General features: G+C 47.4%; 1 protein-coding gene across 2 annotated transcripts in view; it reads right to left on the bottom strand.

Moving 5' to 3' along the window:
* The window catches only part of MYO7A (myosin VIIA), a 121,164-nt gene that overhangs the window by 42,309 nt on the left and 60,617 nt on the right, over positions 1–18,238 (bottom strand). The window contains exons 10-18 of one of the 2 annotated variants that reach the window (XM_062020336.1): positions 16,557–16,710; positions 15,836–15,912; positions 14,257–14,376; positions 12,906–13,048; positions 12,316–12,526; positions 11,598–11,733; positions 11,091–11,197; positions 8,011–8,067; positions 1,491–1,628 (exon numbers count right to left, since the gene is read on the bottom strand). In XM_062020336.1, coding sequence (XP_061876320.1) covers positions 1,491–1,628; positions 8,011–8,067; positions 11,091–11,197; positions 11,598–11,733; positions 12,316–12,526; positions 12,906–13,048; positions 14,257–14,376; positions 15,836–15,912; positions 16,557–16,710 — 1,143 coding nt within the window. Of the gene's footprint in view, positions 1–1,490; positions 1,629–8,010; positions 8,068–11,090; positions 11,198–11,597; positions 11,734–12,315; positions 12,527–12,905; positions 13,049–14,256; positions 14,377–15,820; positions 15,913–16,556; positions 16,711–18,238 lie in introns of both variants that reach the window. The other variant, XM_062020337.1, reaches the window with a different exon arrangement.

Here is an 18,238-nt window from a genome sequence, read left to right as displayed (position 1 = left end):
AGTCAGGACTTTCCACTGACCTTTTGTTTCCCATTATCCCATTTCCTATCCCTATCAGTACACTTTCCTTCAAAGCCAGGGGCAGAAAACAAGCTCCCAGCAAAGGTTCTCTTTTGCACAGATCTGTGTAGCCTTATCTTGGATTATTTAAACAAGGGCCAAAAATAAACTTAGGAAGAAATCACATTTCATATCTTACAGCACCACAGTCTCTGATTCACTGATGCCTCAGCCACTCATTATTTCAATGTGGAAATTCATTTCTCTTTGAATCTTTCAAGCTTATAACTGCTTTTCTGTCCCACTAAGAGTTTTGTAGAGAAATGGGTTGGACATAAATTTCTGGCTTAGTGCTTGCAAGGGCTGATGAAACACAGACTTCCTGCCCAGGGGACAACATACCAGCCTGGATTCCAACCACCCAGGTGTAAAAGCAGCTCAAAGTCAGGGCATTGGCAATAACTTGTTAACATCAGTTCAGGATGTACATCTACTTCTCATCACCGTCATCCATGTTCTTAAAGAAGGTCTTTGTTTTGATCTTGGCTCAGATGATAATCTCTGATCAGACACATTGTTAAATACTAACCCCAAGTATTCCATTAACCTTGATATTAGGTACCTTTTGTGCTCACCAAAACCAGGATAAGAGCACAGTAAACTCCTCTGAGAGACCCACCAAACCTTGCATCGTATTAGGTTCACCAGACACTTTAGATAAAGCTCCAGCCCTGAATAGATTAACTGCTACTGAAGTGCAAAGGCTTGGGCAAAATGACTCACAGAAACAAACAGCTAAAATGAGTTTCAATAAAGCTCTTCCTCCCCAGGCTGTATCATTATTAAGAACTATGAGCAGCTAAAAGTGATTGCTAAGGGATCTACAGCCATCTCCTTCCCTTTCATTTCCTCCCTTAAGTCTGTCCCCAGAGAAACAACCCTCTGGGAATCAGAGCAAAATAATACCTCTCACCATTCCTCTGTGATGTTTTGCCTCTTTTTGTTGTTGTTGTTGCTTTTAGAATTGTGCTTTCACAAGTGGTGCTGAAAAAAACAGTTGAAAAGACCCAACGAGGTGAAACAAAGTGAGGTGTCTTGGAAAGAAGGATTTTGTAGAAAACACCCAGGGGAAGGGGATCACTTTTAGGAAACACTGAACCCTGCAACAGGTCTGAATCCAGGGTCCAAGTCTTTACCTACTCCTATGGAAATTCAGAGGCATTCCTTGTAGGAGAAAGAGCTGCAGAGTGAATTCCTTCAGGCTGTCCTTGGAAAGCTCCCCTCTGCAAGAAGTTTTGGGGTGCTACTGGACCACAAAGCAAGTGGCTGATGTTGCCAGCCCTTTAGTGACTCCCTTGCTTGCAGAACAGGCTTTGGGTTAGTTTTTCTAAGTAGCCAGAGTCAATCCTAACTTCACCGATGCCTAAAGCAGTTTTGCCATTAGCTCCAGGGCAGTCGAAAAGCAACCAGGAGAGAAAAGCAGGACTTACCATGGGCTTCTTGTACTCATTGGGCTTGATGCAGCGGACAAAAAAGGGCTGACACACACTGAGAGTCCTCATCAACAGCTCCAGGGACCTCTTGAACTGGCTGCTGAGCGTCGGCGAGCGCTTCCTCGTCTCTGCTCCCTGCAAAACCGTGGCAGAGCGAGCTCAGGAAATGAAAGGATAACAGTGCCTTTCCCTCCGGCCACAGCCTGGGAACCTCCTGCCACAGCTGGGGCCAGAGGAGGGAGCAGGGCCAGAGGTGGTTGAGTGCTGCAGCAAGAGAGAGGCAGGGCAGAGCGATGGCCAGACTCTGGCAACTTGCTCCACACACTTCTACCCAGGGAGGAAAAGTGTTATCGTTTAACTTCTCCTGCTCGAGTCTCCCTGTGTGACTGGCAATGCCAACTGCCCTCTTCCATGAGGAACAACTGCTTGTGAGAGCAAGAAGCTCCTTCCAGGCCATCAAAAATCTCCATGTTGCAGCTTGAGGTGATGCACATCACTCTCTCCAACTACCTGAAGGGGAACTGTGGTGAGGTGGGGGTTGGTCTCTTCTCTCCCATAACAAGTGATAGGACACAAGGAGATGGGTTCAAGTTGTACCAGAAAAGGTTTGAACTGGACATTAGGAAGAAGTTTTTCACCAAGGGGGTTATTAAGCATTGGAAGGGGCTGCCCAGGGAGGTGGTGGAGTCCCCATCCCTGGAGATATTCAGAAGCAGCATAGCTGAGGTGCTGAGGGACACGGTTCAGTTTAGTGATGGGCCTGGCAGTGTGAGGTGAGGGGTTGGACTCGATGATGGTCTTTTCCAACCATAATGGTTCTATGATTTGCCCAGGGATGCTCCTCAGGAACAGCTTGGGCTTCCCTGTCCCCATACATCACAGTGTGATCATGCCAACTCTATGGACGTGGCTCCTCATGTCAAGCTGCGCCTCCTCTGCTCCCCAGAGTACATGACCAGAGATCCTTGTAGGGTAAAAAACAAGCTCAGGGCACTTTCAGTCTGCATCAGATCTAGAAACTATGGGTTTATATTCCTCACCCTATACTACAGGGAAGACTAGAGTTGTGTTTAGAAAAGAATATCAACTAGGCCAAATAAGGTGAGTATTTAGGGTGAACTGGGATGATTTTGAGTGTTTTTCTTGTTTTAGCTCCCTTGGTTAAACTAATAATAAGTGTTCCTAAAGCAGAGTGGAGAGGTTTCCTTGATAGCCTCAAGGAAATTTCCTTGATAGCTATCCCTGCCCTGGGAGAACTTTGTTAATCCAGCTTCAAAGTCAATGAAGCCCCCAGCTCATCAATCACTATCACCTGAGCTGAATATACATCAGTCACAGTGGTGGTATATGTCTCATAGAGCCTGGTGTTCAGGGAGCCTTTGTGGGGCAGCAGATACTGCTGGTGGGTCGGAGGAAGAGTTGGGCATGGGGAAGCAAGTCCCTCTAAACTGAAAATAGGGAGAACTGTGACATGACCTGTGACACGACCTGATGGCCAGGGATTTCCCAAAGGGAAGATTCCAGCAGGATTTTCATGTATGTTTCCTCCAAACATCCTCCTTTTTGCAGATGGTTCAGCTGTGCATGGAGTCACAAAGTCCCCATTTGCACTGGCCTTGCTGCTGTGTTTTGCAAGGGGGTGAGTTTTAGTTCCACTTTTGCTAAAATCTTGATGTGCACTTCATTGTACAGAACTATGAACCCATCCAATAACATCCCCACCCCCCAAAACTGAGGAATTTCAGAGAACCACAGAATGGTTTGGATTGCAAAGGACTTGTCCAGCTCAGGTTGGATGTGATGATGAGACAAACCCAAGTAACACAAACAGAAAGTCATCATGGAATTCCAACAAGAGAAAACCCAGCTCATGCACACACCAGAAAAACTTGGCCTGCTTGTCCAGGAGAGCTTGGCAGGAGAGTCACAGCAAGTCATTCCCCAAATAACAAGCTGTTAACAAATCTACAGTAATTAATGGCTGCAGCTGCTGCTTGCAGAGAACTGTAGAGTCTGGTGCTCACGTTCTGTCACAGGTTTGATGAGGAACAGGCTGTTTCAGCAAGAATCCTGGTTTGGATAGCTTTGATGAATGTTTTCTTGTCACTTGGCTGATTGTGTGCAAGGGGTCACCTCTGAGCAATATGAAAGGATAAGCCACAGGAGTTAAGAGGCAGCAACAGATGCAGGAGCAAGGCTAGAAATTAGAAGCAACTACATAGTAGCCAGATTTGACAATTTGGGCTTGGCTGGGAGAGGACTTTTTCAGCCAAGGTGATAGGGAGGGTGTGAGACTTTGTACAAAGGTCTACAAGGGAATACATGAGCAGCCTGCTCCCAGACAGCAGATCCTGCCTCTCTAGGTTGCTGCTGCTTTGCTCTTCCTTGCATGCATTCAGACTTTGTACAAGGCAGTGTTGCCATCTCTCTCCCTACCCCAGAGAGTCTTTTGCCTGGGAGGGGCTGGAGGGAAGCGACAGTAGCCAGAAAGCAGCTTGTTTTGCTATCCAAATTGTCAGAGCAATCCGAGCTCTTCCTGTCAAGACTGCACCATCCCATCCACTCACATGCTTCCTGGCCTTAACATTTGTGCACACACCCCTTTCGTGGTGGACACCAGCCCTATGGGGAGTAAATGGTCTTCCAGATGCACAATGAAATCTCTCAGGTGAGTGCTTTGCATCAGTCTCCTCCTGCAGTGAGGTGACACCACTGAAGTCATTGTGCTTCCTCCCACCTTGCCTCAAGAGCAGCGTGGGGAGAATCACACCTCTTCCCTTATGCAAACAAAATGCTCCCCCAAAATGAGAGGAGCAGCCTGCCAACACAATCCAGTGAGGCACTGGAAATACAGGTTTTGCTGCAGAGGAATAGTATTTTTCAGCTCAAAACTGACCCAGTCTCGGTAACCTGAAGGAGAAAGAGATAAATAGTTCTTCTTTTTGCCTGAACAGACGTGTCTTAGCTTTCATACTCTGAAAGCTTTGGGACACAGCACCTTTGGGACACAGACTATCTCTTCACTGGTGTCTATACAGAGTCTGTCACGTAGGAGGACATGACCTGTGTCATGGAGAAGAATGAGCAGGATTGACAAGTGCTGCAGCCCAGGCTAGAGCACTGAGCAATCACTCAGCCTGTGCTCAGCATCGAAGGGGAAAGAAGAAACAAGAGAAATGTAAGAAAAATGAGAGAATGACATGATTTACAGAGAAGCACCATCTCAGAAGTTCAGTTCAGAAAGATGTGCAGATCAGCATGACATTCAGACATGCTTCAATGCCACCTGCTTCTGCCACCTCCAGCCACTTTGGCTTTAGAGGCAGAGATGTGTGTGGCTGCAGTAACAGAAAGGCAAAAGTCAAGGCAGAACATCACCATCAGGACACAGGGAATCCTTCCCCAGCACGAGATTCCCTAGTAGGACTGCTGGAGCATCAGAACAGCATCTCTGTGAAGCTGTAAAATCATAGAATCATAGTGTGGTGGGGGTTGGAAGGGACCTTTAGAGATCATCCAGCCCAACCCCCCTGCAGAAGCAGGTCCATCGAGATCAGGTTGCACAGGAACGTGTCCAGGTGGGTCTTGAAGACCTCCAAGGAAGGAGACTCTCTAGAATCTAGAGGGAATCTCTAGAGAACTGTTCAGGTATCTTTCTTTGGTGTCTTGGACACATTTAGGTCCTTATCCTGTGTCCAGGGCTGAGAAAGTAATGCCAGTTCAGTCTATCTGCACACTGTGGGTTCAGTGGATTAAGGTGGATCACACAGAGACAGGTTAAAGAGGATGGTCTTAATGCAGATCCAGAGCTCCTGATAGGACAATCATCAGGTTCTTTTCTTCATAACATTATAACCAAGTAAAGAGAAGCAAGGAGAAAAGTATGTAGAAGAAGAGTCAGTGGGTCAGAAATAGTAGGAATTACTCCTCTCTGTACCTTCTCCTCCCACTTTAAGAAGGCTGCATGGTGCACCAGGACCACCATGCTCAGCACCAGGTTTGCCAGGGAGATGGTGACCTGCTTCAGTAGAAATGCAGAAAGATGAATTACTCAAGGTGAGTTAGGGAAGGAGAGAGAAGCATGTACCACCACCAACACTTTGGGGAAAGGTTTTGGACAAAGGATTGTCCTCCCATTTCTTGAGGATGAGGTCACTAAGCTGGGCCATGCCCACACAACCTTATCAGCCTTTGATCTGAAGTCTGAGAAGAAAAAGGACATTTGTTGTTTGTTACTTTGTTGTATGGGCACAGAGGAACCTCCTGAGGTTCAACAAGGACATGGGCAGAGTCCTGCAGCTGGGAAGGAACAACCCCCTGCACCAGTACAGGCTGGGGGTGAGCTGCTGGAGAGCAGCTCTGCAGAGAGAGACCTGGGAGTCCTGGTTGATAATAAACTGAACATGAGCCAGCAACGTGCCCTCGTGGGCAAGAAGCCAATGGCAGCCTGGGATGCAAGAAGAGTGTGGGCAGCAGGTCAAGGGAGGTTCTTCTCCCTCTCTACTCTGCCCTGGTGAGGCCTCATCTGGAGTCCTGTGGCCAGTTCTGGGCTCCTCAGCTCAAGAGGGACAGGGAAGTGCTGGAGAGAGGCCAGTGCAGGGCCACCAAGATGATCAGGGGACTGGAGCATCTTCCTTATGAGGAAAGGCTGCAGGACCTGGGGCTGTTTAGTCTGGAGAAGAGGAGACTGAGGGGAGATCTTATTAACATTTATAAATATCTCAATGGTGGGTGTCAGGAGGTTGGGACATCTCTTTTTTCTATAGTATCTAGCAACAGGACAAGGGGTGATGGGATGAAGCTGGAACACAAAAAGTTCCACTTAAACATAAGAACAAACTGTTTCAGTGTTTGAGTGAGGGAGCCCTGGCCCAGGCTGCCCAGGGAGGGTGTGGAGGCTCCTTCCTTGGAGGTCTTTAAGACCCTCCTGGACATGTTCCTATATAACCTGATCTAGGTGAACCTGCTTCTGCAGGGGGGTTGGACTGGATGATCTCTAAAGGTCCCTTCCAACCCCCACCATTGTATGATTCTGTGAAATGTCACTGGGGTGGCCTCATGTGACCACTCAAAGCTGAGTCCTCACAGCAGCTTTGGTCGTGGCACAGAGTGAAGAGACAGTCTCTTTCCTAAAGGCTGTGCAGTCTGGAAAGTACCTTCAGATGCAAAATTGACAGGGGCTGTGTAACAGTGATGAGTATCTCTATTTTAACTTAAGCTTTGTTTTCTAAATCTTACTAGTTGATATATTTAGAAAGCCTTTTTCTTTGGCTTGACTGGTCCATTCATGCCTCATTGCCTAACAAATACAATCAATCATTACTCATTACAAAACAACTATGACAACTGAAAAAAATCATCAGTGTCACACCTCTCATTTCCCTGTGTCTCCTGTGGTTGTCTTCAGACAAAAAGAGTGGCCTGGGTGCTTCTGACAGATGTTGCAAAACAGTTCTTTCCTGGACTTAATCCCACCATATCCCAACTCTTTTTTATGGTGTGTGTCATTCCTTCCACTCTAGAGCAGGGCCCAATGAGGTGTTGCAATCCAAACAGTTTGCAACCTCATGATCCAGAGAGGGAGGAGTCCAGCTCTGGAATGAATGGCTTTGGGTAATGTTGGGTCAGATCTCCCTCATTGGAATTCCAAGTCCAAATATCCAAGACACCACAGAGGTAAGAAGGGTTGAAATTCAGCCCCATGCAAGGATCTGAATTTTGAAAGCCAGGTCTATCTTCAGTGTCACCCTCTGCCTATTGAAAGGTTGTCATGGAGATGTGAGCAGAGTGGCAAAGCTAACATCACAAAACCTTCAGCACACAGTATGCTACCCTATGGCCAAATATCTACCAAGAAAGGTTTGGGAAGCCATCAGAACCAGTCAGGAGACGAGATGCAACAGAAAAGACCTAAAAAAAGGTGCCAAGAGCCTGTTTCGGTGATTGTGACAAAGTTCAATATTAACTGTGTCTTTGAAGGCTTGGATTTGGACTCTCCCCTGAACAAGAACTAACCCCTCCCCCAGCAATGATGGCATTTCCAAGCAACACAGAAATGCAATCCAGGAGTCTCTCTTCCTACACCAAATCCCAGCTTCCTGTCCCCAAAAAGGGACAAACAGGGCCAGATTTGCAGCTGGGTGCATGGAGGAGTAACATCCCACTGAAGCCAATGAGGCACCAGGCTAAACAACAGCCAAATCCCACAGATGATCCATCTGAAGTTAATTGAAACCATTCAAACATCAGGAAAAAAAAAATCCTCAAAACTTTGACTCAGGCTGGTTCTGATTTTATCCAAACCAAATTCCCATTATTACAACACTCTTCTGAGCTGGACCCTTGAAATAAATCACCTGGATCTACTCAACAAGCCATAACAACACCATCACATCTGTCACTTGAAATGGATCCCCTGTAGATAGTGCAGGAAGAGGAATCAACCGACAAGAGCAAAGCACAATCCTTGCCAAGGAGAGGTGAATATACAAGAGAGGAACTCATGTATTCAGTTTACCTTTGGTGTGGGTGTGGGCGACTGGCCAAATGTGCTGGATGCATAGCCACAGAGAAACTACATGAAGCACAGGTGAAAAAAACAAAACAAAACACAACAAAACAGAGACAGACAAGAGGAAATAGTGAAAAGAGGGAATAATTGGAATGGGGGCCTGACATTGTTAGTTTTGGAGGTCCAGCTGTCAAAATATCTCATCAACACAATGCATTTCATTCTCAGGTTTTTTGTCTCTCCCCTTCCTGGCTTTTCCCCTTTGTTTCTGTGTTTACATCCATGAAACTGAGGGAACTGCCACTGTCCAGCTCATGCCTCTTGGAAACAACTCTTCTACATCTTTTAACCTCACTCATTATCCATCAAGTTGGAGCTATTCCCACGCCTCTCCCTCAAAGGTCCCTGCTCTCCTGTGAGTGGTGCTCTCAACAGACAACGGTTGGGACGTTAATTTTCACAAGAAATCCCTCTCTTCCTCCATAATTTTAATCCAACTTTGAATTTTTTGCCAAGGGGAAAGCCCCCAAGTCTGCCATTTGCTTCTCCCTTCACCCATTTCCACCGCCACTGCTCCTTCTACCTGTTACTCAAGCAAGCGTTGCTATCAGACTGTACCAGCTGATTCCTCAGAGGAACAGTGTATCATTCCAACTGGATCCATCATTTCACCTGGCACTGACCAAAGCAATGTTCTGGTTCAGCAAACACATGCAAACAGGCCTCCTCCATCACAGGCATGCACAAATCCAGCTGCACAGCCCCATGTCGTCCAGCACCTCTCAGTTCATCACACAGGTCTCATTCTATTAGTTCTCTCAGGGACCAAACAGCTCCTACAGTATTCAACCAGTTTTCACACTTCTCTGATCTGTAGCTTTCTCAAGTCTCTGGCATAAAAGCATCTGATTTGAAAGATTGAATTAAAGTGTACACATGTGGACTTGCTTTTCACTGGCTCACTAAACCCTATAAACTCATCAATCAGCTCCTAAGGGCCAAAAGTTGGAAGCTGCTGAGCAAAACACCTCATTATGTGATTTAGCCCTTAGCAGAGAAGCCACTTGTCTCTTTTTAAGGGAAGATGTTAGATATGATTCACATGGCCTGGAAGGTTTCCCCACAGATTGTCTCACTGATGCTCAGGGAAGGTCTGCACACTTCCAAGAAGAGTCTTTGCCCCTGCCTTTTGCTGCATGCAGTCCCTTCCCATGACCCGTGCTCACCTGTTCCTTCATTGGGGGAATGTATTTTAAGAAAGGATCTGCAAAGATTACTGAATTTTGGTGGAAAGCAACATTAAAATCATCTCAGCCCCATGCTGGATCCTGCTTGTCTGAGCAGTGTGGTGTTTTGCCTAACTGTGCTCTCAATACATACCAACATTGTGCATGATTAGGGGAGCTGGTGCACAGTGTTTGCTCCTCTTCCAGTTCCACATCTCTCACTCAAAACAGAAAAGCAAAGATCATTAAAGTATCAAAGCACAGGAACCACCACTCAGATTCTGAAGATGCTTGATGGAACTATAAAACAAGGTTTAGAAGTGCTCTGATGCTTTAAGAGGTCTCAGTTCTCAGCTCCTAGACGATGCTTAAGTCGAAATCCCCTTTTTGTTGTCATATACTTCCAACACCTTTTAAAGATGCTTGGTATGTGTCCCCATGAAGAAGTTTGCACAACCATGTAAGCCAGAGAGCTCTCCCTGAGTGCACTCTGTCCAAACAAGCAAAACATCATTTCCAAGGTGGACTGCAAAGCATGCACTGAAAATAAAAAGCACTGAGGGACAAGCAATAAAAAGCAAAGTAAATGGCAGCACTGATGCTAAGAGAGTTAGCACCTAGTTGAGCAGGAGTCTCCACATCTGAGAGAGCTCTGAACCCACCTGGAGTGTCATGCCAATTGGTAGCTTAATTGGGGCTGCTAAAATTTATCTTGTCCCTAATGAAGTCAAAAGGATATTGATCATTCACTTCAGCAGGAGTGAAACTGAGTGGCTAAAGGTTATGAACAAAGCTTGCAAATGTGTCTGGAGCCTATTTAAAGGCGTTTAGTTGGAATTTATACATTACCTTCCTTTAGCAGGCAAAGGAATTCAGTACTTTCATCTGTTTAGCAGTCCTGAAAGTCCCTAATCCCTTGGACCATGTCACTGCCTGGCATTTGGAAACAGGGCCTCAACTTCTACAACATGTGGTTGCTTTGGAAAATGTCATCCCCACACCCTCTGCAGTGCCATGGCTTTGCCTAGGGCTGCTGAGGGACCACAGGGACCTGTCTCTGTAGACTTTCAGGTTCTTCAAGGCTGTTGTTTTAAACCACATTCTATCTTAAATTTTGGAGGAGGGCTGATGATGTCTCAGTAGGGAGATGTAGATGTTTAACTTAATCCATAAAACATCATATATTTGTGTTATTAACAGTGAGATAGCCACCAGTCTCAGCATTTAAGCTGGTATCTAGTAGTAAGTGCTCAGATAAGGTGGGATGAGTTAAAGCAATAACTGTGCCTTTCTTCAGCGCTTCAGTGCACGTGGTCTTCTCCTGTAACATGCATGAAGTAAGCACATACCCTCCTGGAGGACTTGGAGGTAGAGAGGGGAGCTTTAAAGTTCAGCTTTCAAACCAGGTGTCCCCTCTCTCTGTTGTTGTAACAGTAAAACATGACTGTTGGTTTGTCCCTGCCAGTCCTGGTGCAGTGCTCAAGGGTCAGATTGTCCCTTCCTTCTACAAGCCTTGATTTTCACTTCTCACTCTATTACCCACAGATCTGGATTACTCAGCTGCAGGGGCTAGCTCTTTCTGTCTCAGATTTCTACAATCACAAACCTTATTGTTCCCTACACAGTTAGGAGAGGAACAACTACAGCACAAAACAGCATTTGACAGACAATGCAAGAAACTGGGGGGAAGTGAGTGTGGAGGTACCTGTGACCACATTAATGCTTTCTGATGGTTGACTCACACTTAACAGGTTGGAAACACCCCAAACAATCAAAGCAACATGACTCTTTGCAAATCTTCTTCCCCTTCCAGGAAGCCCCCCCCCCATCATGAACAAAGGTCTTCTCCAGCCTCATTACCATGGCCACATCTGCTTGGAAGATCTGCTTGATGAATTTGTTTTTTGAGGAATGCACCAGCTGAATGATGTCTCCATGCAGCGTGTCCCTGTTTTTCTCCAAGAAACCTAGAGGAACAATGGGACAACACATAGACAGATGACACAGTGCTACCTGGGCAGTGTGTGCCCTGAAAACAGCTTCTGGGTTGCTGGATACTGGCTGTTCTTGGGGAGGTAATGAGTGGACAGAGAAAGGAGGACTAAAAGAAGGAAGACAGAGGCACATCTTGACACTGTGTCAAAGACCCATGTGGTGCAAAGCACTGTAGTTGTGGCACACACAAATGAAACAGCCCCAAACTCTGCAGCTCGTGGGTACCACTCAAGGGCTGTGTCACTGCAGCCAGAAAAGGAGTACACTGACACTACTATGGGCTACCATCCTGCTCTGTTCCCACACAGCAGCAGCTCACCTTCCCCCTGAGCATCCCCTCACACCTGCAGTGCCCCAGGAGTCGCCCCATACCTTTTGTTTCGTAGTAAACAATTCCAGCAAAGTGGTTAATGCCAAACTGGGTCTCATAGTTGTTCTTCGGAGGAATGTAGTTGGTGTTAAGCTTGTGCTGGGAGTTCAGCTTGTGTAACATGGTGGCATCTGTACCCTGTGCATGCAGGAAAAGATCTGACATTTAACCAGGGTTTGTCCCATTAAAACAATTTCCCAATCAACAGTGCATTTCTCTTTTTTGTCTTCATGGAATCATAGAATGGGAGGGCTTGGAAGGGACCTTTAGAGATCATCTAGTCCAAACCCCCTGCAGAAGCAGGTCAGCCTAGATCAGGTCAGTGATCTTGAGTGATAATGTGCATTTAGTTTAAGGAGAGATGTGTTGGAAGAGATATCTCAAGCTCAGAAATTGAGGAAACGGATTAAATATCACTGGTATATTGTGCTATATCCAAGACAGTGCTCCCAAGAGAGTACACTCAACATGATTTTCTCTGAGACTTTGCCAAGGGCTATTTTGAGCCTCTTGCAGGCATATTCTTCCATCAGAAATACTAACTTGTTTTAATCATGGTTGTGGCATTCATGGAAGAAAATATGACAGCAATAAAAACTACAAATAGGCAACCCCCTGGTGAATGTGTGTTTGGGGCTGGTCAGAGCTCTCATGGGGTGCAAGTGCTAAGGGAGTAGAGACAGGAGAGTCACTGCCAGCAGAGCTGAGCCCAAAACACACCTTGGGGAACTTGCTCTCCTCGTCAATGAGGGAGATGATGTTCATGGGCTTGATGGCAATCATGTCCAATGCATCCTGGTTATCAGTGAACTCGATGTGCTGCCAGTTGATGTTCTCCAGGTTGTACTCCTCCTGCTCTAGCTTGAAGACGTGACGCACGAAGAACTGCTGCAGGTTCTCATTTGCAAAGTTAATGCAAAGCTGCTCAAAACTGTGGAGGGAAGGTCAAGGAAAGGCTACTTTAGATCCACCATGTTCTATCTTTCTCCATGCTCAAAGAAATACTGTCAGGCCACGTCAGCAACTAAGGTTGTTGTTGGCTGAGAATTTCCTTATCGGTTCAGATAATCAGTTTTTCTTCCTCAAAACAACTTTATAGCCATTATAAATGTGTAGCCTAAACCAATCATTTTAGGAAATGTATTACCTGCTGCAACATAAAAGTGATTAGCTCTGATAACCTCTCACACAGAAAGGCTTGGTCCAGCCCTTTCCTTTTCACCTCGGGAGAGATGAAAGGACTGCAAGGCCTTGACCTTGGTGTGGTAAAGGAGGGTTATGACCTGGTTCTCCTTTTGCAGGCTTCATACCTGTTCACAGTGAAGTTCTCAAAGCCAAAGATGTCAAGGAGGCCAATGGATCTCCTGATACTTTTGAGTTCCTGGGAAGGAGGTCTGTAAATTGCAGCATTGATCTTCTCCACGATCCACACAAAAAGCCGCCCATAAATTCCCTGCAACGCCCCAAAGATGAAGGTCACTGAGACAGGTCAGCAGTTCACCCTGCTAAGCTGCAGCACCACTTCACTCATGATGGCACAGGCTCCTCTAAAGCATGGCCAGCAACTGGACAGTCCTGAAGACACACTCACCAACATTTATGCCACAGACTCTTGGCTTCAAGAGCTGTTATGTAGAGCAGCTCTGAAAAGCCTGTGCCATCAAAAAGCCTGAAAGCCTAGATAAATACAACTGGAAGCAAAATCCCAAAGTTGGATAGTGCTAAATTTTGGATCTCTAGGCTTGCTGTAAAGCCAGACAGTCCTTTCCTTGGTTTCTAACCCTCTCTCTCTACACATCAGCAGAGCCAGGTTACACTGCCAGACAAACCAAGGACACATCCCCTGCACAAGGTGCTGCCTTAAATGTTGCAGTGCTGGCTGAACAGTCTGTTGTCTTAATGAAGCACTTATTGCTGCCTCAGTAATTCCAGAACTCCATGTCTTACAGTGTTAGCAGTGCTACAGCAGTTCTACCAGGAAGGGAGCCTGATTCAAAGGCTCATCACCACTCTAGAAGTCACCATCTCAATTTGCAGACTAGTTAGGTATCAAATCAGCCAGCTTCACCTGCCAGGTCCCCACAGACAGAAGAGGGAGGCCAATTTGGCCAAAGTGTGCCACAGATGGTGTTTTACATGGGGCTGCAAACAGCACAGCAGTGATGCACACCCACTCCATCAACCTTCATCACTCCAAAGCCTCAGGTAATGCTCTCTCTCAGCACTCTGATGACTGCTCAACTACCCTATCCCTATTGCTGTGATGTCTGGCTTTATTTGCTGCTGCAGGTGTGCTCAAATCCTGAAATTCAGGTGCAGATGCTAAAAATGTTGATAGAGCTGCTCTGATTTATAGCAGCTGAGGATCTAATGCTAGGGCTCAAGCTAGGATGCTTTCCTGAACTTGAAGTAATCTCAGAATGCTGGCTCCTTCTTTTGGGCATAGACAGTCTCAAGTCTGCCTTGTAAACTCCCTGAAGACCAAACTATCTAGACTCCTTCCATCTCCACTCTTTGTTCATTGCAATGAGAACGTAGTTTCAAGGCCATCTGCTGATCTGAGCTTACACAGACACCAAGAGAGACACTTTCCCAGGTCTCAGAAATGGCAGAGTTCCTCAGGTTACCCATAAGAGCAGAACAGAATGCCCTCAGACTGACCTTTACAAAAGCATCCCTCACATCCAGCGCCTGTTCCATGCTGAGAGGGGTGGAAACAGTCTCACCCCGGGTGATGATGGTCCGACTGGTTAGGCAGTTCATCACATCCTGAGGGTCAACCTGTCAAGGACACCACCAGACACAGCTGCTCACTTTATAACACAAAGTGTTCTTATGGCCTGGGCTGCTGTCCTGAATATGTGTGGCCAGGGAGGGGGGGACAGTGCAGACCCCAATGGCTCAGGTAAGTGGCTTTTCTTAGCTGTACAGGGCAAATATCAAATCAATGAATCATTTTGGTTGGAAAATAACTTGAAGGTCATCAAGTGCAACCCCTCACCTCACACTGCCAAGCCCATCACTACCTCATGACCCTCAGCATCTCAGCTCCATGGCTTTGCAACATCTCCAGGGCTGGGGACTCCGCCAGCTCCCTGGGCAGCCTGGCACAGGGGCTGACAACTCTCTCAGGGAAACAGTTCTACTTCATCTCCAATCTCAACCTTCCCTGGGGCAACTTGGCCCATTTCCTCTTGTCTTATCACTCTTTACTGGAGAGAAGAGACCAACCCCCACCTCCCTGCAGCCTCCTGTGAGGGAGTGTCAGAGAGTGCTGCTGTGTCCCCTCAGGCTCCTCTTCTCCAGGCTCAACACCCCCATTCCCTCAGCCCCTCCCCAGCCCCTTGTGCTCCAGCCCCTTCCCCAGCTCTGTGCCCGGCTCTGGCCACGCTGCAGCCCCTCAGTGTCCCTGTGGCAGTGAGTGAGGGGCCCAGCACTGACACAGCCCTGGAGCTGCGGCCTCCCCAGGGCCCAGCCCAGGCAGACAGATATCTCAAATGATGTCACAGGGATTTTCAGAGAGGGTAATTAACACTTTAATACAGTATTTTACTACAGAAAGTGTTCTTGTGACTTGAGTGTGAAACATTAACGAAGCTTGGAGAGAGAAGATGAAAAACCAAAGCCTATAAAGCTGTATCCTACCAGCATCAACAAAGCATCCCATTGACCCCTTTTCCTACTTCTGAGATCGAGCCAGGGAAATGTCCACCCCCTAAAGCATGGGAAAGCAGCCTGCAGAGAGCTGCAGATCACGCTCTGGGACCAGCAGTGTCTATGGAGATGAGACTGTGTCCTGGAGGGAAACCTGTTACCTTTTGGGGAGGCCACTGAATGCTTCAGCCACTGCAGGGATGGTCTGGGTGAGGGTCGTCTCACCCCACTTCAGATGTGCACACTATAGACATCTCTGTCTCTGCTCTTGTAATGGACTTTCTTTATAGTGAGGGAAACACTCTATTTTAGGGACTGAGCTATTTTAGATGTCCTTTTTAGGATCATGTGCCACCAAAGCATCTGTTTCTCTCCACTGGTGTGAAGTGGAACTCCCATACCCAGCTCAGATGGAGACATCCATCCTCATGCTGCCTGTGCAGCACAAAGTATGGCTTACTCAGGCCTCTCCAGCCTCCTAGGGCTTGAGGTGCAAGAAGAGGCTGGCTCAGATGAAGCTTTGCCACAATATTGGGAATATGGGAACAAGCCATAAAGATGGCAACAGCACCACAGAGCCACTGACCTCCAGCAACGATGCTGCAGTGATTAACGATGCTGACTGAACAACTTCACAGGCATCCAGGTTGTCATAGGTCCTAGCTGGGGGAAGAAAAGCAGAGGGAAAGTTGTTAGTTAGGGACGTGGCTCTGCAGGAGGTTGATGGGGGTGAGGGAAAGGGTTTTTCTCCACTATCTCTGTGTGATTGCCAGGCAAAATCCAGTCATCAGAAGGGAGAGGAAAGTTCATGCAGCTGCTGGAGCCCTGCAGCACAGGGCCTGTGCTCTGCTCTGCCAGCCACTCAACAACTGATGGATAGTGTGTAAGTGCTTTAAGCTTCTGTCTTCCAAAGAGGCTTTTAAATCACTGTAATTTCTGACAGCAGGGTGGGTTGGTACCTTTACAAAGGCATATCCAGTCACACAGGCACTTGTCAAACACTCCTTTAGTCTCTCTTTGGAGAACCTGAATCTACTGAATGGTCTGTGGCCACATTCATCCCCTTTAAATTCAGGAAAAATGGATGTCACTGAGCATACTGGAGTCTTGCAGCCCTGCAGAGTGGGCAGTGGAGTTATTCATGTTTCCTTATCCTTACACAGCACAATAAACACCTGACTTTCTGTCATGGCACCATGGGAGGTGATCTGGATACAGCCCTCCATCCCTAAGCTTGGCTGCCTCTCAGCAGGCAGAATAAGGAGTAAAAGTGTGCTGGACCACATCCCTGTATTTTGTGCTCTTACCTTCGTACTGCAGGTTCCCCATGTGCAGGATGGCAGCCAGCAGCTTGGAGATCTCCCAGTTCTCTGTGTCAGTGAACATGAGGACCTTCATGGCTGAGCGGATGTTGGCGTACTCCTTGCTGTCATCTCTGCCATCGCAGGTTGTGCAGTTACCCTGGGGAGGAGAAGTGCATGGGTAAAGCATAGAGTCTCTGACATTGACAGCTGTAACACTAAGGTATCCAGGGCTATCCCCCAAATCTGCAGATGTTTTAGTTAAGGGATGAATAAGCAAGGGATGATGTCAAGCCGGTGTATCTGGCTCTGCCCTTTGGTGTACACCATGACTTGGTGCTTAGCTTTGTGACTTGCACTTACCCTGCTGTCATCAACTACTGTGTCTGGCTGCAATCAGCAGAGGTGAAAACAGCTCCCTGAGGTGGGGATACAGAGAGAAGGAAACATACTGAAGGTTCCCACTGATTCAGCTTGAAAGATGAATCCCAGCCCTGCTGCTGGTGGGCCAGCCTTGATTCATGGAATGGTGGGGGCTGGAAGGGACCTGCAGAGCTCATGCAGCTCAGCCCTCTGCTAAAGTAGGTTCACAGGGAGCAGAGGAATGTGTTCTGGTGAGTTTGGAAACCTCTTGAGAAGGAGCCTTCACATCCTCCCTGGGCAGCCTGGGCCAGGGCTCCCTCACCCCAGCACCAGAGGAGTTTCTCCTGTGCCAGTGGAGCTTCCTGTGTTCCAGCCTGTGCCCATTACCCCTTGTCCTGGCACTGGCCAACACAGTAAAAAAGACTCATCCCATCCTCCCCACACTTGCTCTGTAGGGATTTCTCCACACTGATAAGGTCTCAGGGGACAACTCAGGCAGAAAGCAGCCATCTATGAGAGGTGGAAACAGGGGCTGGCTTCTTGGGAAGAGTACAAGAACACTGCCAGGGCATGCAGGGGTGCAACTAGGAAGGCTAGAGCCCCTCTAGAATTAAATGTAGCCAGGGATGTTAAGGACAGTAATAAGGCATTTTTCAAGTACATCAGCAGCAGAAGGATGGCGAGGGGGAATGTGGGCCCACTGCTAAGTGCTGAGAGTGCCCTGGTGTATGAGGATGCAGAGAAGGCCAAAGTACTGAATGCCTTCTGTGCTTCAGTCTTTACAGCCAAGACTGACCCTCGGGAAGCCCAGTCCAGCAAGGATAACAGGATGGCCAGGACAGCAGAGGACTTGCCCTGAGTGGAAGAGGAAGAGGTTAAAGACTTGTTGGCCAAGCTTAAGGCTCATGAGTCAATGGATCCTGATGGGATGCATCCCAGAGTGCTAAGAGAGCTGGCTGATGTGATTGCTAAGCCTCTCTCCATCATTTTTGAACAATCATGGAGGACAGGTGAGGTGCCTGAGGACTGGTGAAAGGCCAATGTCACGCCAGTCTGCAAAAAGAGCAAGAAGGATGACCCAGGAAACTCCAGGCCGGTCAGCCTCACCTCCATCCCTGGAAAAGTGATGCAACAACTCATCCTGAATGTTATCACTGAACATATGAAGGATAAGATGGTTATCAGGGGGACTCAACATGGCTTCACCAAGGGGAAATCCTGTTTAACCAACCTGATGCCCTCTGTGAGTGCATAACCGGCTGGCTGGATGAGGGGAGAGCAGCAGATGTCATTTGCCTTGACTTCAGCAAGGCTTTGGACACTGT

The sequence above is a fragment of the Colius striatus genome, chromosome 1 (genome assembly GCF_028858725.1).
Source record: "Colius striatus isolate bColStr4 chromosome 1, bColStr4.1.hap1, whole genome shotgun sequence".
In the NCBI taxonomy this organism is placed as follows: Eukaryota; Metazoa; Chordata; class Aves; order Coliiformes; family Coliidae; genus Colius; species Colius striatus.
Note: the sequence above shows the minus strand (reverse complement) of the source record. Positions and strands in the feature narration are given on the sequence as shown.